Here is a 27,945-nt window from a genome sequence, read left to right as displayed (position 1 = left end):
TTCCAGCAATAAAAGGCACCAACATGTTACTTGATGGTTTATTTTTTAAAACCACAAAACATCAACATATGAGTATTAATTAAAAGACAAAACAGCACTTACGCGGAAAAGCACCCGACCCCTCAGCATGACCTGATTGGCACTTTGATGACACCGCCCATTCACCCACAAAACACCACCCTACCCCACACACACTGCTTGCTATGAAGATACACTGCTCCATGAGAAACACAGGGCTTTGCATTTACAAAATATATATATATATGTATGTATATACAGAAATTAGTTAAACACATAGGGGCCAGAGTACATACATTTTCAATTTGTTGCATGAAAAATACAATTACTGAACCATTGCCATATGGAAGACAGAGGGTCTTCTTTCCACGTTGTATTGGATAATTATTCACTTTTTAATAACAGGGATTAGAATTCAGAAGCTTGGTGTCCACATCGTTCCATTTTTATAACAGCTGGTCAATTTAACAATGCCCATTATAATAAAGGACCAAGCAAGCACCACAAAGACAGTCCAATGACACAAAGGGAGGATCATAAAAACAAAATAACATTGTTTACATTGAGGTGGAAACTGGAACATCCAAAATATGTTCACCGACATAACCACAATGGTCCCACACATTAAAGCCCCAGTTAGAGACAGCTGCAGATGTTCATTAACAGGAAGAATACCCTATTGTACAAATGTACAATATGAAAAATGCATTGTGTACATTTACCACATTGATTTTTAACTGTATGTCTGTTGCAGCAGTTCCTAACCAGGGCTTTAAGAGGCTGGTCTAAAACAGTCAGTTGGTAAAGTTGTTCTGCTTGAATGAAGTGGGGGGACCACAGAGTGTCACCATTTTTCTTTTCCTTGGTCCCATGAGGTTTAGGTGAGCGTTTCCCCTTTTGTAACCTTGTAAAAAGAAACACAATGTGATGTGACTTATGTGCTTAATGTTAGTCTGAGCCATCAAGCTGGTTGGAAAGCAACTGCCAAAATGGCAAAGCATGCAGTTGAACGTTTAATGGCTACAACAAATGTACAATTTAAAAGTAACTGGGCCCACACCCTCCAAGCTGATGTTTTATGAGCAGTAATAGTTAACCTGAGCAAAATGGTGGCTCACACACAGTAGTTGTAGCAGGTAGGTCTTTACCTGACCAGTGAATGAAAGGAGGATGTGTTTTCACAAACAAAAACAACACATGCTGACTCAGCAGCACAAACAAACCAGGACTCATGGCTGTATTACAAACAAACCAGGACTCATGGCTGTATTAAATGTAACCTATTATATAGCACAGTACACAACAGTAGTTGTGGGTCTGCACCACATCTTCACTTACTCTGGCTTCAATGTACTCAATCCTCCTCTCCAGGGCGGTTAGCTTCTCATTCAAGGTAGCTAAACGGGACCTGCAGGACATGTCTGGCGAGGAAAGAAGATTTGCGCTTGTCAAATGAAATGCACAGGTCTTATTTACCGTAATGATTAATCTATGGTTTTTAATCGCAACAAATGATTGCTTTAAAAACAAATGTGACAATTACTGCATATATGCATACATTAATATTCCATCACCGCCCCCTCCCCAATCACGTATAATGAGTTCTATAGATTACAGTAAACTGCCTAGTCCATCAGTTAAATCTGGTCTTATTTGAGTTATAATCATGAGACGAGTTGCACTCTAGTCACGTATTCAGCTCAACTACAGCAAACACACCCCAGAAAACAGGAAGCTAAATTAACGCTAGCTAACATTTCATAAAGCTAAAGTAAAACGACTGAAATGTCGGATAGTACTTTAATTCATACATACAAACTGAAACCCAAATACTAGCTAAAACAGTTAACATTATCCTACTAGAGGTGATGTGCTACGAACAGTTTTAAATAGCCCAGGTTAGAGCTATAGCTAGCGAGCTATCCCAGCTACCCACTACCGCTTAGGCTGCACGTCAGCTACTTATACAGCCACAAATACATTTTTACGAATGCTCTTCGTAAAGAAACATTTAACCGGTCACTTCTAGCTCACAACACGGGGAGCTAGTAGACCAGCCACCCCTCGTCTCCAACACTCACACGGCCACTCCTCGACAGCTAGCCGGTTAGCTATCTGAGTTAGCTACAAGAATGCGCGACAATTTACACTTGATAGCACAACGCGTCGTTTTCACCTCACCAAACGAATTAAGAAAATCGGCGATTTTCTTGATGCTGCTAGTAATCACTTCGATGTATTCGCGATTCGCCCAGTCTTGGTGAATTTCTCTTTGAACAGGATCCTCCTGCCCAGCCATTTTGATGTAGCTAGTTAGCTTAGCTAGCTACAGTGTTGGTTACACGCAAGAGGGCGTTGAGCCACTAGCTGGTGCCTCATTTGCATCTAAACGCCAACAGCGCAAAATCAAAAATCGATCATACAATTTATTGATAACCTTGTAAAGTGACACAAGGGAACAAACTTAAGACAAACGTCTATGTGTCTTAAAATAACTTGCCTCGAGTAAATGTGATATGTATTGTTTGAGGTTAAAACAACTCAGCTAGGTTAATAACGTAAATTAAATATCTCGAGCGAACGGTTTCTAACGACTCCTAAAAGTTCTGTCAGCAGGTACAGCTCCCTAAATATAGGTTAACCAATGTAATATTGGTTATTCAGTGCTCTAAAATCGTTAATTATCCATTTTTTATTATCCAAATTAAAATAGAATAACAGTGTTCATATTCTTAAAACATTTCACGTTGAGCCTACTCATTTTATTCAGTTTATTCATTTAATAACAGGCTATACGCTTAGCATAGTAATCCGTGTATCATTCGTTCATTTGATATTCAACTGAAAATCAAAATCGGAAAATCAAAAAAACAGTTCATTATTTTGTTTTTCGTTTTGAATATAAAAACAAAAAAACAAATCAGGCTTGTATTTTTCAGTTTTTTATTTGATGATCCAAACAAAACTAGCTAAATTAAAAATCGGATTCGGAGCCGAACTTGATTTTGATTTTTTAACTCGACCCATTTGTGTGCCCCGGAAGTTGTTCTTCGTGGTCTTCGTTTGACTGCGGTAAAGTTGGTTTCACGTTTGCATATTCGGAATTCTTTCTTCAATAATAAGTGCCCAAATGTGCAAAATAAATATCTACAACTTTGTTTACGCCAGGAATATACATATTTAAGTTGTATACAACATTTTATTTAAAATGTACTATTGTGACCGCTACGACGTCTAAGGCACCGTCTACAAATTACGTTAACACGGACGCAAGTGGCGGTAGTAAAGGCCCCAGAGCACTGCGCACTCTGTTTTTTTTTCTTTTCAATAATTTCAATATCTTTTCAATGGTCCATCATAAGACCACCAAACAAGTTGTATTACACAAAGTATATAGTTGTTATTTAGGATGCACTTTGTGTAATACAACTTGTAATACAACGGGCAGTCATGGCCTGATTGTAGGGAACTGGTCTTGTGACCGGAGGGTCGTGGGTTTGATTCCCAGGCTTGAGGCCATGACTGAGGTGCCCTTGAGCAAGGCACCCAACCCCAACTGCTCCCCGGGTGCCGGGCTGCCCACTGCTCTGGGCACGTGTGCACCACAGCCCCCTAGTAATCACTAGTGTGTGTGTGTTCTAACTGCACAGATGGGTAAAAAGTGGAGGACAAATTTCGATCGCGGTGAAAAAAAATCACAATTGACAAAATATGGCACATTTATATGGGTATTTCTACCTTGCACCAATTTGTGGAGGTCAGTTTTTGTCTAATTATGTCAATAGCTTTTAAATGGTGCATCATAAGATCATAAAACAAGCTATTATATATTAAGCGCAATCCTAAGCAACAACCTATAAGTCAGATATGGGTATTTCTACCTCTTACCTAATAGTGGTGGTGAGTTTTTATCTTTTAATTTCAATAGCTTTTAAACGGTCCATCAGAACAGCACCAAACAAGTTGTATTACATTAAGCCCATGATGACCAGCAACCTACAACTCAGATATGAGTATTTCTACCTCTTACCTAATAGTGGTGGTGAGTTTTTATCTAATTATTTCAATAGCTTTTCATAATATTCTTATTTTATGAACAGCACCTGTAATAAGAGTTGTAGGTTGTTGTTTAGGATGCACTTAATATATATAACTACTTGTTTTTCTTTCCCATGACTGTCTAGCATACAGAACTAGACTGAGAGACCAGTTTTAGTTCATTAGCTATTTAATATTGTCTTCAATATTGAACCTTTTCACAATATTCAAATTTTCTTAAATATATCAGTCGGCGTGCAACGAATGAGTATAATATACAAGTTTCATCTTTTGAATGGAATTACTGAAATAAATAATATACCAATATCTGTGTAACGTGGTGGGTTGGACACAATCGCGATAAAGGGCTGGCACATACTTTAACGGAGCTAGTCTCCTCTAGTAGGGTGACCAGAGTTGGGTTTCTGAAAAGGAGGACACCTTTTGTACTGGGTGGGGGTCATCGGTGTATCGGTGAATGATTTAGGTGGATGGTGTGTGTGTCCATGGACGTAGTTTTGATTTCATAAGTGGGGGGGACACAACCTGGGGTGGCGAACTGTTGAGCGGGGGGGGGGGGGGGGGGGTGGTGCTGCATGATCCTAGTGCTAGATTTGTCGCTATTTGGATATTGGTTTTTTAACCGTTAAAAAGTGGGGGGGACATGACTTCGTCGCTACTTAAATATTTGGTTTTAACTGTAAAAACTGGGGGGGACCAAAACCGGCTTTTGAAAAAGTGGGGGGGACATGTCCCCCCCGTCCCCCCCCAAAACTACGTCCGTGTGTGTGTCGAACGTTTTTTCTCTTTAACTCCTCCGTAAACGTACACTTTCGTTTCATCGCCGTAGAACCGGCGGACACACGTGCTTTCACTTGTAAACACTTTTGCACTGTACATGTATTCTGTTTGAGGCAGTCGAACAAATTCCCCCCGGACATTTTTTAGGTCTCAAAAGTAGGACATGTCCGGGAAAAAGAGGACGTCTGGTCACCCTAGCTCTAAGTGAACCGCGCCCACACGGAGAGTGCGCAACTTACAAGGCATACAGAACACACTTCACAGAAACACTCACGAAGGAATATAAAGGACCACAGCGATTATGAAAGGAAAACACGTTTATATAAATAATACAAGGCACAGAAAACACAGCAGTGACTAAAGTAAACGAACACTACAAAACACAATGACAAATATTAACACCGGATCATCACTGGATATCCATTTGCTGCAACGTGCACGAAATCTCTGCAGGCGTCTTGCCACCTTCAAATAAATATTTAATTAATCTAGAATGTGGTTCCAATATGGTCACGTTGTCTATACCAATATAGACTATGTTCCAATGTTTAGGCTCAGAGTAGAACAAGTAACACTGCAGCGCACTCCCGCACAAACGAAGACCACGAAGAATAAACATATCAGTAACTTCCGGGGCACACAAATGGGTCAAGTTAAAAAATCAAAATCAAGTTCGGCTCCGAACCCGTTTTTTTATTTTGCTATTTTTGTTTGGATCATCAAATAAAAAACTGAAAAATACAAGCCTGGTTTGTTTTTTTGTTTTTATATTCAAAACGAAAAACAAAATAATGAATGGTTTTTTGATTTTCCGATTTTGATTTTAAGTTGAATATCAAATGAACGAATGATACACGGATTCATAGTTGTAGCTACTTCGTTAACCAGCTAACTACATCGGAGTCAGATTTTACTAAACCTGGACAAACAAAATCATTTTCCTTGAGAAACACCTAACATCGTTACACGGATGCACCATTAAGGCACTGTAGTTTTGTTAAGGACATTATTTTACAGGTTTAATCTTAATTAATAGGTCAATGTCAGCCAAGCTGAGACAGTGTAGGCAAGGCCTTGCAGCAGCCTTGGTCCGGGCAACGAACGAGGTTACTGAAGTTGAATCCTGCTCGCCTGTGTCGTCCAACATCTCAGGACCTGTTCTGAATGTTTCTTATTCCTTCTCTAATCACCATCCTGAGAATCTTCATAATTGCAGCGTATCTTTGGATGCCCATAATCACATTTCCAGACACCTTACTGAGAGTCCTGGGTTCAGGTGTATAAGGTAGAAGCTTATGTTTCATTACAGCATATGTTTTGTCCTGAATATGTCTTTCTGTCATAATAACCCTAATTATGCTCCACACCCATCATGATTTAGAGAGGGATCTGGACATATGAAAGAGGATTTTCCCCTTCCCTGGACTGATGCTGAATTGCTGCATGATCTACCTGCAATGTTTGGTCAGCAAAATCCATTATGACTTTTCAAACAATAATAGTAATATCATTGTGCTTACTCAAAGATCATAAATCGATAGAGTGCAACATGATATGTAGTTTATGAGAACTGGGCAGTTTCTAAAACAAACAAACAAAACCCTCCTGCTAGATTAAAGGTTCACCCTAACACTTCCTGTGAGCTGCAGGCACACTAGCTCTGCGTTTTCTTTTATTCAAGAGACCTCCAGCCTGCAAACTCTGGAGGAACTTGTGACAAAGCTGGAGTTTGAGAACGAGCCTAACCCGGAGGGTAGTAGGCTAACGTCCGCAGACACACCGTCGCCAGCACCACCAGCGAGGACTGACACCACTGGCGGTGCAAGCAGTGTGATTGAGGAAGAAGTTGCTGCCAGGCACATTCATACTGAGGATGACGAGCATGCCAGCCTGCTGGACACAGTTCTGGAAATGGAGCAGGAGTACAACCTCTCTGTGTACAAGTGAAGCAGTGTCCTTGTGTGCCATCCTGTGTAAACACAGCCAGATGTCTGAGAAATGGATCTACCAGTCATCTTTATTTGGCAATAAAATAAACAAATGCTAATAGCATATATGATCATAACAAGTCAAATAGGGCTAGCCTGTCTGACAATCCAGGTCACACCAAACTGGCTCCTTGAACCAGAACTCCTTGTCATGTGTTTACTCTCATTGTATTAGTTAGCGTGACCCCACCCAACCCATGACTAATTGTTAAAATCCTTTCAAGTATGACTGAGTCTGGTTATCAGTAACACTGACAAATAGTGCCTTATGTCTGTTCCCTAAAAGCTGTTTTATTTATTTAATCGTTTCAAAGCATTAATGTGAATTAGTAAATAAAAAAATACAAACCTAAATAAACAGACAAAAAGTCTGGTTTCAGTGTTTTGGAGGACCTATGCAACCACTTTTCTGTTACGTCAACCCTGACCACATGACCACAGCTCTTAAATCCAAACCCAGCAGTTAATTCAGGTGTTTGGCCACTGTGTCATAATATTTGGTTCCTAAGAATGAAACAACTGCAGAAATTGCCCCTTGAGGAACAAAGAGCAAACATCATGGTAATATCATAGGAGCTAATCAAGGATAAGACTGCACAGCTAGAGGAAGGAATAAAATATGATCTATATATTGCTCTTTAACAATGACTTTCTAGAATATTGTAACTCAACCTGATTAAACTTTCAACCTTAAATATGAGATGTTGCAACCATGCCTCCCCCTTCCTGTCTCAACAGTTGAGGTTTAACTGTATTACAGCTTAGTTTTTAAGATTAATATGTTCATTCAGCTAGTCTCCTTGACATGAGAAATTATAAAACACTGGAGACTTACATGGGCACACACACCCAATACAAAACAAGGAAGTGAGAAATGAGGAAATGGTTTTGACTTGTACTTTTGTTGAGACACCAATCTTCTTTTGACTCAGTAAAAACATGAAAGGAGAACAAATAATGAATTTTTGAATGTTTATTTGAATTTATACAGCTGGATGTAGAGCTGAGCTCTGCTGTACAAGGTTAAATTACCACTGTGAATAAGAGGCATTTACATTTACATCAGACACCTCCCTTAGTATATTTCAAGTGGTGCCTTCATACAGTAAACAGCCAAAAATAACAGTTGCACTTTACCAAAGTCAGCACAGCCAGACAAACGGCCAGCCATTAGAGGGAGTGGTTAGGAGCGATAGGCCAGGATCTGTTATTTACTATCTGCTTCCCCCATGACCACAGAAGGCCTCCCACGATAGCGCCACACCAGAATGGTTTACTTTATTTTCTTCAGGAGCTCCTTTATGTCTTCTTCAACATCAATAGTCAGGAAGTTTCGGCTGTAGCGTTTGAACGGCTCTCCGTCAGGACCCACCAGGAACTTCTCAAAGTTCCAGGAGATGTCGTTTCTGCAGACTGGACTCCAGATGATGCACTTGGGGTCAGTCATGAGGGCCATGGTGTTGTCACTGGGGAAGGGAAGCTTCTCCTTGAGAAACACAAACAAAGGGTGGGCGTCCTTGCCATTCACCTCGACCTTTTCCAGGAGCGGGAAGTGAGGCTCAAAGCCATTTCCTGGACGGACATACTTCAGGCAATTGAGGATTTCTTCGTTTTTGCCATTCTCCTGGTTTTTCAGTCGTAGAGAGAGACAGAGAGAGAGAGAGAGATAGACTTTAAGTGAAACATTCGGAAACATCACTAACCTAAGCTCCTGGCTTCATTATCGAGTTATGCGCAGTCATGCTGAGAAAAGCATCTCACCTGATGTCCGAACTGGTTGCAGGGAACTCCCAGGACCACGAACCCCTTATCCGAGTACTTGGAGTGGAGCTCGTTCATCTGAGTGTAGTCCCTGACGGTCGTGCCTCAGAGAGACGCCACATTTTCAATAAGCACAACTTTTCCTTTGAGTGAGGAAAAATTCAGAATGTCACCAGACAGGAGTCTAGCGGAAAGATCATAAAACTTTTTGATACTCCCAGCCATGTTGTACACCACTCTCACGACAAACAACAAAACGCAGTTTCCTTAAGGGCGACCTAAAAACTAAACGTAGGTCAAGGGGCGGGGCGTCGAGTCGGTAACGCACACGCGTAAATGGCCAGTTTGAATCTTTGCGCACATCCTTCGGTGTAAACTTAATGTTTTATGCAAACGTGCATGTATCGTGATGAGGTCAGCCATTGTGCATTTTATGTGATATTTCTAATGCTCACAAAATTCTAAGATGTTTGTCATGGACGAAAATAGGAAAGCAAAAATGCACAATATAATAGGTCTTAACTGTTAATGTTAATTCATATAGTCGCAAACACGTATAAGGAAATATTGCAAAATCAATTAACTACACCCGGTAATGTAGAGGCTCCACTAATGAAATAGGTACACGATTTTATTACTGTAACAATGTAGAAACAATAAAAGGAATAAGTGGTCCGATGCGATTCTTTTGCGCAGCCTGTTACCTTAACTATTTGTTTTTTGTCAGGACACACAGGCGAAACCTATTTCCTTTGTATGTCTTTGGCACTACGTCTACATTATAAATATAGCATTTAAGTTATGGTGTGTATGTATTTGTATAACATTATATAATGCAGCAGTCGTATTTCGTGTCCGGGAATCAAAATGCACCCCTGTGTATTTTTATGGTACAACCCGGAAGCAGCTCACAACATGTCGTGTGTGAGGATGTGGGCTTGATCAGTTGCAGTCAGGACACTGGGATTCTGCTGCTGTGATGTCCTGATTTAACGCTAAAAGTAGAGCCCATTCACCTACACTTAAATTAGTCTGTCCGAAAATATCGCTCAACGGTATTTAACGAATGTGCTGGGCTGTCAACGGGTTTACCTCACCTTGTCCCCGGTGGGCTAGCTTCCTTTGCTACCTGCTAGTGTTGAAGTCTCACATGAGGTAGCTGATAGAGTAATGGATGACTTATTTTAACCTTTTCAGCAATCGTTATTACCAGCGTTTATTATTCTGGCAGTAGGCCAACCTCCTCTAGCTGACTGTCCCAGAAGATACAGGACGAATAGGTTGCGATGGATATACTGACTTTAAGTGTCATTGGAATTCTCCTGATAAGTCTTCTATTAACGTGCTATGTTGTGTATTCCGGACTTTTGACGACAATCCACATCGGAACCGGTTCTCCTCCTATCAGAAGCATTACAGTAGCGTATAAATATAAAGAGGGACCTTACAAAGAGTGCGGAATGCTGTTCTCTGAGAGTTACAGAATAGCACCAAGGCTGCCCACTGTCGGCATCTTCTATGATGATCCCCAAAAGGTGAGGGTGTATGATCATTCACACGTGTTACAGTAGGGATGACACTTCACTGGAGAGACACGTGGCATCGGGGATTAAATGATACAGGCTAAGGTGTCATAAAATGATGAACCTCAGAGGTGAGACAGAAGTTCTTGATGTTAGACCAGTGAGCCAAAATACAGACGTATTTGGAAGTATAAAGAGCAGTATACTACAAAAACATTAAGAAAAAAACTACACAATACGTTTATGCGTGATGTATAGAAACAGTGACCTCAAAGCATGGGCCTCTGTTAAGGCTGCATGCCAGTGGCAGAAGTGTACACTTGTTGCACAGTGCACTCCTGAAGAGAGACACAGCTAGTATACACAGACAGGATGAAGGATGAACTGCCTCTTTTTGTACACCACACTCAGCCATTTAATGCTGTCGGTATTTGTAAGCATGGTTTTTGTGCTGCAGCAGGCATAATAGGATTTTAACAGCAGATTAAAAAACTGTAATTTTAATTCATGAACTTGTACAATTAATAGTACAGCTACTTTTCGTTATCCCTGTTAGAAATGTCACACAGCTATACAAGATGTCACTTAAGTCATTCTGCTACACAGTAATGTTTATTTGTAAATAAGACTCTGTTATTTGTAAGTTCTGTTTCTAATGATCGCACAATGTATTGGGGTCATTACACTACTAATCCTTAATGCTCCAAGCAGAGATAAGCTGTCAGGGCAGAGATTAATGCTGCACCAACAAGCCTTCTGAATAAAAAAGTAAATGAATTGTCCAAAATTTATGCATGAGGTGTGTTCACCATGTTCTTAATCATGGGCCTCTGGGGGATTTGTGGTGCTGGGTCAGTGGATCCTGACTTAGGTCCTTAACTTTGAAATACCTTGTGGGGAAATATATGTATTCAGGTAAATGGTCTCAGTTTTCTCAGTGTATGCAAAAAGAGTCTAATTTGCAGTCTAGGAACTGGCAGTATTTAATGTTGTTCATCTTGAATAAACTACATCTAACTGCTTTTGGAGAGGGTTTATGAGAACTCTGTGAACACTTTAACTCTGTGAATTACTGTAATTATGATTGGAACTTTATATTTGGTTAAGCGATTCATGCACGTGCATTTTTTATTTATCCCACTTATAAATAATGTATTAGGACATCACTGTAATACGCTATTACTATATTACTACAATATGCTTCTATTTTTTAATAGCAGTTCGTATTCGTCCACCACTAGATGGAGCTGTTGATGCAGTGATTCTTTTACAGAGAACGACTATTTCTCGTGTGTGCGGGGGCAGAAATGTCTTCATATTGACTTTGCCTGGTTGTGTTCGCGTTTCCTTTTTTGATTGGGATAAATGGCATAATAGTTAGCTCGCTTATCTGCCGTGCATGAACTTACCACCCGTTGCGTTCAGCAGCACTCTCTGCCAAGCTGTAATCTCCCAATTACGAAGTGGAAACGAGAAAAAAAATCTTACAAAACTTAAATAAATAAATAAAAGCACCTGCTAGAGGGGAGACGTGCCGCATTAAGTCATGTTTAATTGCTTAATTATGAAATAGGAAACTCGCTATATGATTAGTTAAGAGTTAGTTCTTTGTACCAAAGTGAAGGATTTACAAATCTGTTAATGCAATCATGAATTACACGTTTTTGGACAACATGTGATTTATATGTGATATCGTGTGTCTTGCCAACAGCATGCAGGTACAGAAATGAAACAGTGGGTGGTTAACATGTAAAAAGCAGTGTAGGCTTGTTTGATTGTTATAGCCTGAAAACTGTAATCCCCAAGCATGATTTTTATGCTGCATATGCATAGATATGCTGGACATATCTAGGATCTTAACTCCACAATCCGCGTGGGCCTAATGATGTGTACATAAAAGAAAGAAGACAGGACTGATCTCTGCTCAGCACACGTACAGGTTTAGAAGCTTCTTAAGAGTCTAAGATCTGTCCTCATACATGCTTCACTGTTGTCTGGATGCAGTGCTTTGCTGGACAGAAGGTGTGGGTTAAATAAGGACGCCAAGGACCCCAACCACTCCCCAAACAACTAAGTGCACTTAATAGACTTGTAAATATGCAGGTGTGGTAAATTTAACTCAGTTGGAAAGTGTGTTAAGCAGACTAGGAGTCAACAAAGACTCCTGCATGATGATATTGTGTAGTCCACTTCCTGAACAAGTGCAGAGAGGTGTGCTTCCGTCCGGGCCATTTGAGAGTTGGTGTGGAGATCGGAGAGATTGAGTAACAGTGACTTTGCCTACAGGAGAAAGCATTGTTATCGGCCTTTTGATCGGTCGCCGCCTGGACGCCCCATTGGTTGGTCCTTGCTGCTCTGATGTGACCTCGCTTATTCTTAAAAGAGACTTGATGGAGATGTGTGCTGACTTAAAGCCGTCCAATCAGCTCGTCCCTACATCAGAGAGGGCTGGGCCGAGGGCTTTGTAATCTCATGGGATCAATGATGACCTTAGAGAGCGTTGGCAAAGGACAGCAGGGATCTGATTGTCCTTTGATGTGATGCGCGTTGCGTGTCGTGCGTAGGAAGACACAAGGCGTTGATAGCGTGGGGGTCAGTGTGTTGCTTCATGGTCATGTCCAAGACCAAGCCACAGCGGGAGCCCATTTTGGTCCGTTCTCTTGTCTGGCTCAGTCATACAGTGTTTGGTAGAGGTCATCCTGAGGTCTCCCTTGAGCAGAGCTTCTTTCTCTACTTTGTTCTTTCTCCTTCACTTCCTGTCTGTGTCCTCTTCTATTGGTCAGGGCTGTTGCCATGATACTGAGGCGTTCACTCCCTCTTTCTAGAAAGCTCTGCTGGAATGTGGTATGGACTTGATTGACAGCACCTGTCCCTCCTTGCTCAAAGACTCTTTGTCACTGCTTGATTTTTTTTCCTTTCCCAGGCCTCCAATTAGCATCTGGCTCAGCTATGCCTTAAACTAGCTATGACTAATTGGCCTAATGATCTCAGCTCGTTAGCACAGGAGCCTGGGGTGCCGTGCCAGTGTCAGGGTTAGACATTTCCAAAGTGTTTTCAGGGCTTGAGAGAGAAAAAGAAAAAGAAAGAAAAGAAGGAAGGAAGGAGCATGAAAGGGAAACAGGTTTTCTCGTGTGAGAGCTCCTCCCCCAGGACCTGCTCCCATAACTGTTGCTCCTCCCCCAGGACCTGCTCCCATAACTGTTGCTCCTCCCCCAGGGCTGGCCCCCATAAATGTTGCTCCTCTCCCAGGGCTGGCCCCCATAACTGTTGCTCCTCCCCCAGGGCTGGCCCCCATAAATGTTGCTCCTCTCCCAGGGCTGGCCCCCATAAATGTTGCTCCTCCCCCAGGGCTGGCCCCCATAACTGTTGCTCCTCCCCCAGGGCTGGCCCCCATACCTGTTGCTCCTCCCCCAGGGCTGGCCCCCATACCTGTTGCTCCTCCCCCAGGGCTGGCCCCCATACCTGTTGCTCCTCCCCCAGGGCTGGCCCCCATACCTGTTGCTCCTCCCCCAGGGCTGGCCCCCATAACTGTTGCTCCTCCCCCAGGGCTGGCCCCCATAACTGTTGCTCATCTTCTGTATTTAGTAGTCCTTGCCAACAGCAGGAAGCAAGAGGAAGGGTCCAGACAAATGGAAGAGGGCTTACACAGTTGGTTGGGGAAGCCCATTCAAGCCACTTCACCATTGGCTGGAGAGAGGGAGAGTCTCGGTGGGTGTGTCCCAGTCCCCATATAAACTACAGCGATTGGTCGTGTGGCATGAGTGTCAAGCTCCGGTCCAGCAGTATCACAGCCCTGGACAACTGAGGGGAGTCTCAGGTTTAACTCGCCTGTTCCAGCAAAGCTAATTTCTATGTCTTGTCTTATCAAAGCTGGAAGCAAAGCTCGGAGCGTGGGCCTCTCGTTGGGCTAACGGAGGAGGCTGTAAATAATAGTGAGTGCAGCTTTGATCCTGGCCATATGGGCTGGGTCTGGGCTGGAAGTGCTGTAGTTCCACCGTGGAATAGAATGGGCTCAGTACATATGTTCAAGAAGCAGCAGGGGATTAAAGCACCTGGCTGCAAACTCCCATCCTGCTCCATACCTCAGATATTTTCATCATAATATCCCCTCAGGAAGGACAGGAACCCTCTGTGATTGAGATCTTGGCTGTATTTTTGGCCATAAGGCATATTGGATAATAAGTTTGTGTGTATGTGTGTATGTATACTTCTTTAGTTGATGTGTGCTTTCCCTCAAAATGATGTACCTGTGGCAGATATTGTGACAAAAATGTGGATTTTCAGCGAGCTCCTGTTTTATATGTTTGTTGTCATGCCAGCTCATGTGTGATGCTGGAGCAATCTCACTGACCCAAACAGTCACAAACACTGAAGATGCAGAATGAAGAGTCAGAAGAGTCTCACTGAGTCGTCAGCGGATAATTGATGACAAATATTCAGAGTTACCCTCATCATCTCATTCATTAGCGCTTTCTCAGCATCGGCTAGCAGTGGGAGTGCAGGAAGCTGGATGCCTCTCCGCCAGAGAGAGAGAGATGAAGGGAGGGTTAGAGGGAAGGATGGATAGAGGAGAGAGAGAGATAAGGGGGTGGTGGGATGGAGAGGGAGAGAGAGATGGGGGGGGGGTAGTGCCCTTTGTGCTCTGAAAAGCCCTGAAAGGCGCCAGTAAAGAGTTTCACCTTCAGAGAGGTTCTGGATGTGATTTCCCACAAGGCCAAGTGGTTCGCAGGCACTGTTGTCCGTGGGCCTCTATCCTACAGGGAGACCCCTCGGCCCCTCCCCCCTCGGCCCCTCCCCCCTCACCCTTCCCAGCACTGATGAACCCACACTGCGTCGTCCAGGAGATGTCACCCACTGTTCCCATGGATATGGGGATTCAGAAAAAATACGCAGCTGGTCCAGTCTGATTCGCTGACCACCAAGACATTGTGTTGGGAATGTCCTGCCTTTGTTGTATGTGTTTGAACTTTGATGTTAATTGCAGAGCTAAGGTAGAATAACACAGACTGACCAGGACAATGACTGTTCGCCGGCTGTTTGAGTGTGCTCGGCTGGGGTTTGGCTATGCTTGGGGCCTGGTTTTCGTCTTCATGGAGTCCATTGCCAGGTTGGAGATGTGATTCTGGAATGGCGGTGGCCCGGTCGCCTCGGGAGATGCACGTCTCAGTCTCACAGCTGTGTTTAGGCCAGAGGGGACTCACAGCGATGGAGCCAACCTGTTAAACACACTCTATATTTACAGCCAGCGCAAGCTCACACACACACACACACACACACACACACACACACACACACACACACACACACACACACACACACACACACACACACACACACACACACATTCACACTCTTCTGCATTTGAAGAGAAAATTACCAATCCAAGAAAGTAGATTTGTTCATTACTGTGGACTACAAACCATTTATCTTGGTCAACTTCTGTACTTTTGCACCCAGATAAGCACACAAACCATCTGTTCCACAACATCTGTTTTGTTCTGCCATCCCAGTCACTCTCCAGTCAGGACACACGGCATAGAGGGACATACAGTGCATACAAGACACAGGGACATACAGGACACACAGCAACATACAGGACACACAGCAACATACAGGACACACAGGGACATACAGGACACACAGCAACATACAGGACACACAGCAACATACAGGACACACAGGGACATACAGGACACACAGCAACATACAGGACATACAGGACACACAGGGACATACAAGACACACAGGGACATACAGGACACACAGCAACATACAGGACACAGGGACATACAGGACACACAGCAACATACAGGACACACAGAGACATACAGGCACACACAGGACACACAGCCACATACAGGACACACAGCAACATACTGGACACACAGGGACATACAGGGACACACAGGAACATACAGGGCATACAGGGACACACAGCAACATACAGGACACACAGCAACATACAGGACACAGGGACATACAGAGACATACAGGACACACAGCGACATACAGGACACACAGGGACATACAGGACACACAGAGACACACAGGAACATACAAGACACACAGGGACATACAGGCACACACAGGACACACAGCAACATACAGGACACACAGCGACATACAGGACACACAGGGACACACAGGGACATACAGGGACACACAGGAACATACAGGACACACAGGGACACACAGGGCATACAGGGACACACAGGGACATATAGGGCATATCAGTTCTGTAGCTCACTTTCATCCCCTGTGGTGCGGTGACCTGGTCCAGTCTTGTACACACCAGGTTCCCTGACCCTCCTGGGCTGTGGCAGCCACCCACCACAGAAACCAGCCTGGATTCCCCCAGCACCCTGGTCCGCATGTATGAGTGTGTGTGTGTGTGTGTGTGTGCGTGTGTGTGTGTGTGTGTGTGTGTGTGTTGCATGGGTGCTTGTATATGTATGTTTGTGTGCATGTCTGTGTGTGTTTGTGTGCATGTTGTGTGTGTGTTTGTGTGCATGTTGTGTGTGTGTTTGTGTGTATGTTGTGTGTGTGTGTCCTTCTGCGTCTAATCTCACTCCCTCTGAAGATGACAGCCGGTTGCCTGTCCACAGGCCTCCAAAGCAGCCTGGTGGAGTTGCAGCAATTAGAGCTGTAGAAAGACACACACACGCACATGCACACACACACTGCCACCTGTGCCCGCTACCTTTCAATATTAAATCCTACGTGTGCGTAATTTATTTTCTCTTCTCTCTCTGTGCCTCTTTCTGTCAGAGCAGCTGCTACTCATTAGGCCACTTTTCTCTTTGTGACTCATCCTGAGTGTGTGTGTGCGCACAAGCATGTGTGTGCACGCAAGTGTGTGTGTGAGTGCACATACGTGAGGTGGCCGTTTGCTCAAATAATTCAGTTATGCATTGAGAGGAGTTGAACAAGAAGGAGAGTGTGTTTACGTTGTGTGTGAGGTGGAGGAGATGGATGATCAGTTAGGACAGGTGTGAGGTGGAGGAGATGATCAGTTAGGACAGGTGTGAGGTGGAGGAGATGATCAGTTAGGGCAGGTGTGAGGTGGAGGAGATGGATGATCAGTGAGGGCAGGTGTGAGGTGGAGGAGATGGATGATCAGTGAGGGCAGGTGTGAGGTGGAGGAGATGATCAGTGAGGACAGGTGTGAGGTGGAGGTGATGATCAGTGAGGACAGGTGTGAGGTGGAGGAGATGATCAGTGAGGACAGGTGTGAGGTGGAGGTGATGATCAGTTAGGACAGGTGTGAGGTGGAGGAGATGATCAGTTAGGACAGGTGTGAGGTGGAGGTGATGATCAGTTAGGACAGGTGTGAGGTGGAGGAGATGGATGATCAGTTAGGGCAGGTGTGAGGTGGAGGAGATGGATGATCAGTTAGGGCAGGTGTGAGGTGGAGGAGATGATCAGTTAGGACAGGTGTGAGGTGGAGGTGATGATCAGTTAGGGCAGGTGTGAGGTGGAGGAGATGGATGATCAGTTAGGGCAGGTGTGAGGTGGAGGAGATGATCAGTTAGGACAGGTGTGAGGTGGAGGTGATGATCAGTTAGGGCAGGTGTGAGGTGGAGGAGATGGATGATCAGTTAGGGCAGGTGTGAGGTGGAGGAGATGGATGATCAGTTAGGGCAGGTGTGAGGTGGAGGAGATGATCAGTGAGGACAGGTGTGAGGTGGAGGTGATGATCAGTGAAGACAGGTGTGAGGTGGAGGAGATGGATGATCAGTTAGGGCAGGTGTGAGGTGGAGGTGATGATCAGTTAGGACAGGTGTGAGGTGGAGGAGATGGATGATCAGTTAGGGCAGGTGTGAGGTGGAGGTGATGATCAGTTAGGACAGGTGTGAGGTGGAGGAGATGGATGATCAGTGAGGACAGGTGTGAGGTGGAGGAGATGATCAGTTAGGGCAGGTGTGAGGTGGAGGAGATGATCAGTTAGGGCAGGTGTGAGGTGGAGGAGATGGATGATCAGTGAGGACAGGTGTGAGGTGGAGGAGATGATCAGTTAGGGCAGGTGTGAGGTGGAGGAGATGATCAGTTAGGGCAGGTGTGAGGTGGAGGAGATGGATGATCAGTTAGGGCAGGTGTGAGGTGGAGGAGATGATCAGTTAGGACAGGTGTGAGGTGGAGGAGATGATCAGTTAGGACAGGTGTGAGGTGGAGGAGATGGATGATCAGTTAGGGCAGGTGTGAGGTGGAGGTGATGATCAGTTAGGACAGGTGTGAGGTGGAGGAGATGGATGATCAGTTAGGGCAGGTGTGAGGTGGAGGAGATGGATGATCAGTTAGGGCAGGTGTGAGGTGGAGGAGATGATCAGTTAGGGCAGGTGTGAGGTGGAGGAGATGATCAGTTAGGACAGGTGTGAGGTGGAGGAGATGGATGATCAGTTAGGGCAGGTGTGAGGTGGAGGAGATGATCAGTTAGGACAGGTGTGAGGTGGAGGAGATGGATGTTTATTGCTGCCTCAATGCAGAGGTTTTGCTGAAGAATTTGCTGAAGTTGTGCGTGAGAGTTCAGGGTCACTGCCTCTCAGTAACCGTACTGAGACAGGTGGTGGGGGGGGAGTGAGAAAGAGAGAAAAGCAGCATCCTGCATCATGACTTTCTCATTCTTTTTCTTTGGATGTGTGTATGTGTGCGTGCGTGCGTGTGTGTACATGCGTGTGCGTGTGTGTGTGTATTATCCAGGTGCCCGGTCCTAAGTGCCGCTGTGTGGTGGGCAGTGTTCTGAGTGAGGGTGATGAGGCCCTCAGCCCACAGCTCCAGCAGCTGTATGAGAAGAGTGGCTTCCAGATCTTCACCTTCCCCGAGGTCACCCACGTGGTCTCGGCCTGCTTCCCCCATCGAACCCCTCTGTCCGTCTACCTAGGAGTACAGAGAGTCTACCCACGCCTGGCGTGCTACATTAAGGTATGAGGAGCTTCCCTGGGCCGTTAACATCCGATTTTGCAGCTGCACATTTGATTGGCGGTGTTTGGCCTCACCCTCAGCTGGTTTCAGTTCAGGCAAGCTCAAAGAATTCCACCTGTAAGGACCAATTGGAACTGAGTCTGAAGAAGAAGCCCCACCCCCAGTGAAATGCCCTTCCCCAAGCACCCACCGTCAGTCTTCCTAACATTTAAACATGAGTCATCAGCTAATTTGTAGTCATAAAATCTAGGGGTGGAGTTAGCAGAGACCTTCTGATTTTATAATGCAGTGATACTTGGTTGCCTGTTACACATTCCAGTATTTTAAGTATTATGTTCTGTATTGTGGTATATTCATTTAAAATGTGATATTTCATATTCTTTTGTATTGTGGCTGTGGAAGTGTCGCCGTGCTCATGAACTGCAGTTTGGAATTGATTGTCCAGATCGTCCAATAAGAGGACCGGTCTAGGACGTAGTCACCCCACCCCTCCTCTTCATCAGTACTGGTGAGGAGATGGGAGTAGAGGGTTAGGAGGTGGAGGAAGGATGGAGGAGGGGTTGGTGGCAGCTGGGTTTGGAACAGCGAGTAAGTGCCCAAATACCCAAGAACAAGCAGGGGGGTGACTGGCTGTGCGGTTTGCCTCTGGGGTGCAAGGCCGGCTGCACGTCCAGAACCCAGCAGATGTGGGAAGGACGTGTCATTGAAAAGCCACTTCCGCAGGTGGCTGACATTCTGGCTATCTGTCTCGTCTCATCTCAGCAGAATCTGTAGGGGTTGGTGTGTGTTGGTGTGTGAGGTAGTGTGTGAGTGCCTAAACCTTCTGGTTCTCCCCATTTTATATACTTTCTAGGTTACAAGAAAACAGCAAACGAAGAAAGTTATTAAAATGAAAAGAGATAATACCAAAACTTGAGAAAAATATCAATAATAGTATAATGGAAATTTGCACTTTTGTATATGTTATGAAAGTGCAAAGCCTCTCTGTAATTACGAGGCTAGCAGTTCTTACTTGCTGTTTCTAGTATTCATTAAAAGTATGGATCCTTTTCCTTTTTTTAATAAAACGTCACAGAGTACTTTAATGGAATACATTTGTATTTTGTATTCTAAAAAATAAAGGAGAATATCTCTTTTATTCCACCTCTAAATCTGCTTAACTCTCCTTGTCTCTCCCCACTCTGTCTCTATCTCTATCTCTTCTCTCTCTCTCTCTCTCTCTCTCTCTCTCTCTCTCTCCCCTCTCTCTCACTCTCTCACTGGGTCTCTCTCTGCCCCTCTCTCTCTCAATTAAATTCAAGTCATCAATGCTTTATTGGCATGAATAAGTTACATTATTGCCAACGCAAATGAACATATCCAGGAAAGGGGAAATAGGTATGAAAGTTCAAAACAAACCCTCAATCACCAGCAGCGACCAAGCGAAGTGGGGCTTGAATTACTGGTTTTGTCTTAGGCTGTGACAAGAAGCTATAAACTTCGCTGCTTGTGTAATTAGCCCACTCTTCTCTTCCAAGATGCAGGACACTTTTTCTTTATTACTTTATTACTTATTTAGAAACTCGGGACAGATGCTGTAAATGTTCTTCTACAATATGTTTGTAATATGAATCAGTTTGTAATTGATTCGTATTAGGGACAAACTCCATTAGGATGTGCAGTCCCAGTGGGGGAAATCTGGCTTCAGTCTACAGTGGCTCGGAGAACGTCACCTGACCATTAGACCTGGCCCGTGTAGCCTGACCATTAGACCTGTCCCGTGTAGCCTGACCACTGAACCCGGACTTTGTAGCCTGACCACTGAACCTGGACGATGTAGCCTGACCCTTGAACCTGAATGTTGTAGGCAGATCTGGCTCTCTGCATTTTCCTGTCCTGTTTTTTTTGTCAGATTATGGAGAGATAAGTTCCCATAGTGTAGTCCCAGTTTAGAGCCAAAAAGCGTAGTTTGGAGACTTTATAATATGTGATTTTGTTTCTCGGTAGATATGATTTGGTGTGTGTGTGTGTGTGTGTGTCTGATTCTTTGGGAGAATATGAAGCTGCCTGAGACTTCGGTAGATTTAGCTCACAGACCCTCAGGATCTGCTGACTGGATCCTTCCAACACCAGTTAGACCAGTTAGACTGGTAGACCAGTGCCTTAGAATGGAATGAGTTGGGGGTCACTGACGTGGACATATTCCCACAGAAGACATGGTATGCTAACAGCTATGCAGGCTATGCAGGTTTCACTTGGTGATGTCTTCTACACCCTGACGATGGCCCTACAGGACTCTACAGACTGTGTCTCTGTTAGGTGCTTCTCCCAAATTGTGAAATCTTTCCCCCACACCTCACTGTGCAATATAGAAGTGTTTTTTTTTAGTTTTTTTTTGGTTGATTTTCAGAATCCAGGGTTTGCAGAATTCTTCTAAAAGATACCAGTTTTGTGGTAGGTAACAACACAACCAGGACATGTGGATGTGGATTAAAGCAGACATTTAACTACCGTGTCATCTAGAGTGGGGCCAGAGTGATTAGAGAGGTGTTGTTTTTCAGCCAGTGTGTTGATGCACATGTTAGATGGTGTAGGACCTAGACGCACTAGCACTGCTCCTCCTGACAGGTGGAGGAGGTGCTCCACCTCTCCCTGGTGCTCCACATCAACTCAACACATCACAGCCTGTTCTCCCTCTGTTATATTCAGTACAGTCCTAGAATGTGCCTATGATCTATGATATCATGCAGCCTTTATTTTCTTTTACATATCGATCAATAATTGTCATGAGGCCAATCTGGTTTTTTGTTGTGTTGTGTTCTGTTAGAATGTTTTTTATTCTTGCAATATTGCTGTTGTTTGGGTCAGATTAATCTTCAGCTTTGAATATGGGGTTACAGCATTAGAATAGTTGGTTTGAATGTAGGGTCTTCTGGGTTTTAGATGTCTTCTGGGCTTTAGACGTCTCTGTTTCTCCTTTAGATTTCCTTTAGACTTTGGACGGTCTAGCGGGGTTTGATGATCCTTAATTACTCTCTCGAGAGGTTTGAGTTTTTCTGATATTTTCTGTTGCTCTTCATTAGCTGCATGAATTGCATTATAATTTTTCTAAATGTTCTGATTTTAATTGTTTTCATTGTGTAAAAATGGGTGATTTCCAGTTTTCCAGAATGTATGCTTACTGGAGTTGCTTGATTCCTCTAAACTGGTTTTTTTTTGGTGTACATGTTTGTATTTCTTTGATTGTTATGTGTGCATTTATTGAGGGCTTCACAATGGTTTGTGCAGAGTTCCTGGTAACACGATTCTCTCTCTCTCTCTCTCTCTCTCTCTCTCTCTCTCTCTCTCTGATCAGTGTTGTGCCTAGATTCTTGCTCTTTTTCTCTTGCTTTGTCATTAGTCATCCACTGTGCAGTAGTGATTGTTTTCCCTGTACCAGCTGCAGCAGACCCGCCCACCCATGTCTTATGGTGCTGATGAGGTTTATGGAGTTCACCTGCACCTCACTCATGTCAACAGGACACTATTTGCACTCAGAACCCAGCATTTCCATCCTGTTTGGATTTACGTCCCTTACTTATGCACGGCCGTCAGGCATGGATACTGAATTTTCAAACTTGCCAGCACAGATTATTGCTGGGGGAAGGCCTTGTATGTGTGTCTGTGTGTGTGTCTATGTGTGTATGTGCCTGTGTGTGTGTGTGTGTGTGTGTGTGTGTGTGTGTGTGTGTGTGTGTGTGTGTGTGTGTGTGTGTGTGTGTGTGTGTGTGTGTGTGTGTGTGTGTGTGTGTGTGTGTGCATGGATGAGATATCATGCCTGGCTGTAGCCCAGAATCTTCAGGCTAGATCTCAGAGGGTGTGATGCGGCTACTCACCGCCTTGTCGACGTACCTCAATCAGATAGCACCCCACGGACAGACGCTCTGAGATCGCCCCGCTCCCGCAGCCCATCCTGGCACGCTCAGCGTCTGTATCGGAGCACAGACGGCCCCTTAACCGCACGCCCCGCCAGAGTGGCTCTCATCTCACCCTGCTGCCCAACTCCTCCTGTAGTCCTCGCTAGCAGGACCTCCTCGCTAGCAGGATCTCCTCCTGCCTGTCTGCGCACACCTCCAGACCCCCGGAGCCTGGCTGATGGCTAAATTAGTTAATTGGAAATAAAAGTCAGTGGGAGCAATTAACAAGCAGCCCAACCCAATTAGCATAGTGTGTGTGGTATCATTGTTGCTGGGTAAAGTCCCTTTCTGTTCATTATTAATACTTTTACACTTCAGGGTCTGTGGAAGACAGTAATAAAAACAGCGATGCATTTTGAATTCATCATTCAAATTTCAACCTCGAGGTGCTTGAGAAATGAATCAGACGAGGGAGGTTTCTCAGTTCTGCTGCTGTTACAGCCCAGCTGCCTCTTTTCTTCAAGGTCACTGAGTGGCAGTTTTCTTGAGAAGCACTGAACTAGTCTTATTCTCTTTGTACAGTTCTCCCCCGCAAAAGGCTAAAGGAAGTGGTCGTGCATATCCTTGAATTCAAGGCGATACAATACCGCCCGGCTGCACACAGGCACCAATGATAATCCAGCCCGGATTCTTGAGGGACGTCAGTCAGGTTTTGTTCTACTGAATCACTATGGAGTTAGTTATGTGCCAGATGTGTTTGAAAGTAAAGTCTGTGATGTCTGTAGGCAGACGTTTGGCCCATTTACTGCACTTGATAATCAACCTGTTGTTCCTTGGCTAAGGAACCTGTTGTTTTCCTTCATTTGTTTACTTATTTATTTCAAATGCTGAATGTGTTTTTGGTTTCTGGAATCTTTCAGGTGCTTCTGAATTTTAACATGGGCTTTTTTTTCTTATTGTTTGTTTGTTAATTTATTTATTTTACTGATGAGGGCCAGTAGATGAGCATTTGATTCAGATAATTCCCCCGTGTAGGGTGAAAATCAAAAACAAAGGAAGTGTTCCAGAAGCAAAAAAAAAAAATCAGTAAAATTTCCAAAAAGAAAAAAAACAGAAACAGAGACCAGGAAAGTATGGGCAAAATAGAATCAAGTGACTTCAAAGAGTAGTAAAAGTAGCAATTTATTTTAAACAATTTTAAACTGAAATTCTTAGTTATTTTTTATTAACCATTTATGAAAATGTATTATTTATCAAGATGTGATTTTATTCTTATATTTGCACTCCCTCTGCGATATCTAAATCTTTGACTTTTAGTACTGTAAAAAAACACAAACATGATTCACTTGTGTTTACTTAATGGATCTCCAGTGGACAACATGTTGATCAGAACATCAATAACCTGTAATAAAGTGTGTGTGTGTGTGTGTGTGTGTGTGTGTGTGTGTGTGTGTGTGTGTGTGTGTGTGTGTGTGTGTGTGTGTGTGTGTGTGTGTGTGTGTGTGTGTGTGTGTGTGTGTGTGTGTGTGTGTGTGTGTGTGTGTTTGTGTTTGATGGGTACTGGCAGACACTCTGTTCTCAGGGGTTCTCTCACCGCCATTCTGTTGCCGTGGCTACAGATTGCTTGCTTAGGATTCTAATTCCACCCCGGACAATATAGGGAATCCCCATGGTAACCAGAAGTGTGATCTATGATATGTGTCACCATGGAAATAGAATTGTCCGTATGTAACAAAGCGGTCATGGTCTCTGGTGTCCAAGCGAGCACTTGGTCCAGGGTTGTGTTAATGCCTACCCTCATTAAACCTTTCCCCCACCACGGCTCAGTTGGACACGGCCCACTACGATGCCGTTCACATAATGCAGCGCTTGTAAATAAAATCTTGTAAATCTGAGTTCAATCGATGCCTCCCACCGTGTCCACTGCATTCTCAAACTGTCCCCAATTATGCTTAGAAAAAGAGAAGCCGGTAGCCACCAGTGGAATTGTTCTGACAGTCATGTGGTGTGACACAAGAGAATCCTTTGCCCAGCATTTCAGACCCAGAAAGAGACACACATACTCACACACAGTGTTAAGTCTACTGCAACTATGAAACCTGAATCTTATTTATTTCTTGTTGTCCAAGGAAAATATAACCTATTATTCATAATCTGTTTCATAATCGGTATTCAGTGAGATCACACTGGCACCATATTTTAAAATGGAATCAAAAAACATTTTTGCCTTCTAAAGACTAGTTACTTACTAGTTATATAACCTTACACATAAAATTGTGATCCCATTGAATTCCACACAGTGAAATATACAAACTTTTAAAAAGACTACTGTTCTCAGATCAGTGGTAAGCATTGTCCAGCGTCCCGGTCTCAGGTTTGCAGGGTGGTTAGTGGGAGAGAGAGAGTGGCACTGTTGGGTCTCTACTAAACAAAGGCAGCCAGCGCTGTGTCACCATGCTCCTCCTGGCTGAGAAACACTCATCAGTACTGTGAGTGAGATCATGAATGAAACTGCATTCTGCTAGTGTCTACCTACATCCACTACTCCCCCCATCTGTCTCTGTTCTGGCACTATCTTTGTCTCTTTTTACGTCCTCCATTGCTCCTTTGCTCTATCTATCTGTCTATGATCCCTCTCTCTCTCTCTCTCACACACACACACACACACCCTCCCTTTTGCTTTTCCATTGTCTAATGTGTGAGAGTGCGTGATCAGTGTGGCGAGTTTGTTTTGGACAAGGAGAAAATTTCTTTCCCAAATGCCACGGTGACATTTCGGGGCGGTTGCTGGATCTGTGCTGTAGATCAGAGCCGAAGGACGATGACCAAATGAAACTCGCCTCCCTGCTGGTTGCCTGTCAGCAGCACCTCCATGCTTAACATTCTTAATTCCACCCGGCAGAGAGCACTGCTCAATATCGCTTATAACAGAGGAGATCTAAATATTAATCCCTGATGGACAAATTTGACCATCCCTGAGAATGTGAGAATTGCTGTCATCTAAGGATGTCGGAGCCATAATTCTGTCACTAATGCTGCTGTTCCTGCTTTGCTGGAGGAATATGAAAGCAGTGAATAAAGTAATCAGGAAGCACTCGTAAGTGCACATGGGAGGAATAGTTTAGCCAGCAGTCTACTTTTTAATCAATTCAGCAAAGTAATCAACATTGCAAAACTAAGCCTAAGTTATATAATGTAATCTAAATTATCTATAGTTACTAATATTCCTATTACAGAGTATTTGCATACTTGGCATGGTGCAGTAATCTCAACCACAGAAATCAAAGCTCTTTCTAAAAAGTATTTCAGCAGCATAATTGTTTTGTAGGATTAAAAATCACTGCATATTTCTAACACAGTTATGACGGTGAAAACCTTTTCTTGGGATCAGAATCATTATTTCTGACATCTCTGTAACTGTCAAGCTGTCATAGAGTGAAACCCCAGTTGACCCCTTCAGCTGGTATTGACAATCCGGTGTCACGCTCCTCTTTTCAAAAGATTCACTGCTTTGGATAATGACCAGGCTGGCATTACTCAGAAATGAACAGGCGTGATGTTGGCAGAGCATGGCCTGAATATCAGAGGAGTTCCTCTCCTTGACGTGGGAGGGGGACGAGAGGTTCTGCTTCTCCTTCCATCCCTGAAAAGACTGGACTGGACATGCCAGTGGTCCACATGACATCAAGAGGCTGAATATGGCCTTCTATTAAACTCTTATTTGGCTTTTAAAATAAATGTTTTGACAGACTGAGGTCCTAAAAAGGTTACAATATCCGTTTGCCAGTCTTGGTGAGTTTCCATAAGCTTGGTTCTTGTATATAATGAGTCACGTTTGGATTATGCTGTAATGGATTACAGTGGGTTATAAATTCAGAGGGTTCAGATTATTTGTTGGTTTTGTTTATGACGCTCCACTTTGTAAAATGGCTTTACGTTTCAGTGGCTTCTCCTGCAGCTCTACGAATAAGGGAGGGGTGTGTGTTGGTCCGCACTGATCTCATATCGACCATGGGTCCCGGTGAGCAGGTGTCACAAACAAGCCAGGAGATCAGCATCTTATGCCGGCATTGGACGACTCGGTCCGCCTGCCTCCTCAGAGGAGGATGAAGTTACTCAACCCACACAAAAACAAGACAAGTGCCTCGGGTGGGGAGATCAGAATCAGTGGGCAGTGCCCAGTAGATGCTGAGAAATACTTTACTTATACGGGGGTGGGGGGGACATGGTGAATAAATAAATACATAAATGAATAAATAAATACTGTACTGTAGAAGTGCTCAGAATATTCTCCTTTACGTTTTTTCTTTAAGTAATTCAATTCAACATACAAGCCTTTCAGACTTTATTTTAGAGATCTTTTCAGTTTATTTGAGCCACCTTCAACTTTGGACAATCACACATATTTGAATAGCCCCCACTCTGAGAAAGACCTTTGAACATTCTAATAAGCCTGACCTTTTATGAATGCACAAATAAAACGTCTCCAGCCTTAAAGCTAAAATATCATACATTCTATATATGTTCAGTCTGTTAACCCAATGGTTGACCTTCTGCAATGATTTCGTATGTACACTAATATATTCCAATGTATTAAACTATTCTAGAAACCCTAAATGTGGATTAAAATGCTGTAGTTGTTTTTTTACAGCTCATTAAATAAGCATTTTCTGAGGTTTTAAACTTTTGAATATTTAAAATAATTTTAATGTATAATGTAAGAGGCTTTTCCTTAAAAAATTTTTAAGCTTTTATTAAAGCTTTAGGACTTGTTATATTACAGGGAAATATTAGAGCTTTAATGACGTGTTTTCAGTTGCTTTAATAAACACTGATTTATATAAGAAAAAACAAACAGTACTGCAAAGATTAAAAAAAAAACACAATGATTGGCTAATTACCAGACGTGTGGACTCGAGTCCGACTCGAGTCACTAAACTGATGACTTGTGACTTGACTCGACAACATCACTGAAGTCTTGCGACTTGACTTAGACTTTACCTTTACTGACTTGGACTTGGA

General features: G+C 43.6%; 3 protein-coding genes and 1 long non-coding RNA gene across 4 annotated transcripts in view; 2 read left to right on the top strand and 2 right to left on the bottom strand.

Moving 5' to 3' along the window:
• Positions 1 to 24: 24 nt before the first annotated feature.
• brk1 (BRICK1 subunit of SCAR/WAVE actin nucleating complex) lies at positions 25 to 2,333 on the bottom strand. The gene is made up of 3 exons (XM_077004799.1): positions 2,200 to 2,333; positions 1,357 to 1,439; positions 25 to 922 (listed from the first exon to the last, which is right to left on the bottom strand). Exons 1-3 carry the CDS (start codon positions 2,315 to 2,317, stop codon positions 896 to 898), a joined length of 228 nt encoding a protein of 75 aa, XP_076860914.1. The 5' UTR covers positions 2,318 to 2,333; the 3' UTR covers positions 25 to 895.
• A 71-nt stretch (positions 2,334 to 2,404) lies between these two features.
• LOC143514049 (uncharacterized) lies at positions 2,405 to 7,224 on the top strand. Its single transcript, XR_013130754.1, has 4 exons — positions 2,405 to 2,634; positions 5,894 to 6,142; positions 6,239 to 6,321; positions 6,539 to 7,224. It is a non-coding gene; the product is annotated as an uncharacterized LOC143514049 (long non-coding RNA).
• Positions 7,225 to 7,803: 579 nt separating this feature from the next.
• On the bottom strand, positions 7,804 to 8,893 carry gpx1a (glutathione peroxidase 1a). Its single transcript, XM_077004786.1, has 2 exons — positions 8,607 to 8,893; positions 7,804 to 8,469 (listed from the first exon to the last, which is right to left on the bottom strand). The coding sequence occupies exons 1-2, from the start codon at positions 8,829 to 8,831 to the stop codon at positions 8,119 to 8,121; spliced, it is 576 nt and encodes a 191-aa protein (XP_076860901.1). The 5' UTR covers positions 8,832 to 8,893; the 3' UTR covers positions 7,804 to 8,118.
• Positions 8,894 to 9,491: 598 nt separating this feature from the next.
• Positions 9,492 to 27,945, top strand: part of tex264b (testis expressed 264, ER-phagy receptor b) — a 50,736-nt gene continuing 32,282 nt past the window's right edge. The window contains exons 1-2 of the mRNA XM_077004772.1: positions 9,492 to 10,141; positions 18,827 to 19,048. Coding sequence (XP_076860887.1) covers positions 9,893 to 10,141; positions 18,827 to 19,048 — 471 coding nt within the window. The 5' untranslated portion in view covers positions 9,492 to 9,892. The remainder of the gene's footprint in view (positions 10,142 to 18,826; positions 19,049 to 27,945) is intronic.

Source organism: Brachyhypopomus gauderio, chromosome 1, assembly GCF_052324685.1.
Source record: "Brachyhypopomus gauderio isolate BG-103 chromosome 1, BGAUD_0.2, whole genome shotgun sequence".
Classification (NCBI taxonomy): domain Eukaryota; kingdom Metazoa; phylum Chordata; class Actinopteri; order Gymnotiformes; family Hypopomidae; genus Brachyhypopomus; species Brachyhypopomus gauderio.
Note: the sequence above shows the minus strand (reverse complement) of the source record. Positions and strands in the feature narration are given on the sequence as shown.

What these genes read in the sequence shown, in the direction of transcription:
- brk1 (XM_077004799.1), bottom strand. Translation starts at nt 2,317, where the DNA reads ATGGCTGGGCAGGAGGATCCTGTTCAAAGAGAAATTCACCAAGACTGG. An exon ending in CGATTTTCTTAATTCGTTTG is followed by an intron (nt 1,440 to 2,199) that starts GTGAGGTGAAAA and finishes TTTCCTCGCCAG; the next exon opens with ACATGTCCTGCAGGTCCCGT. An exon ending in TTGAGTACATTGAAGCCAGA is followed by an intron (nt 923 to 1,356) that starts GTAAGTGAAGAT and finishes TCTTTTTACAAG; the next exon opens with GTTACAAAAGGGGAAACGCT.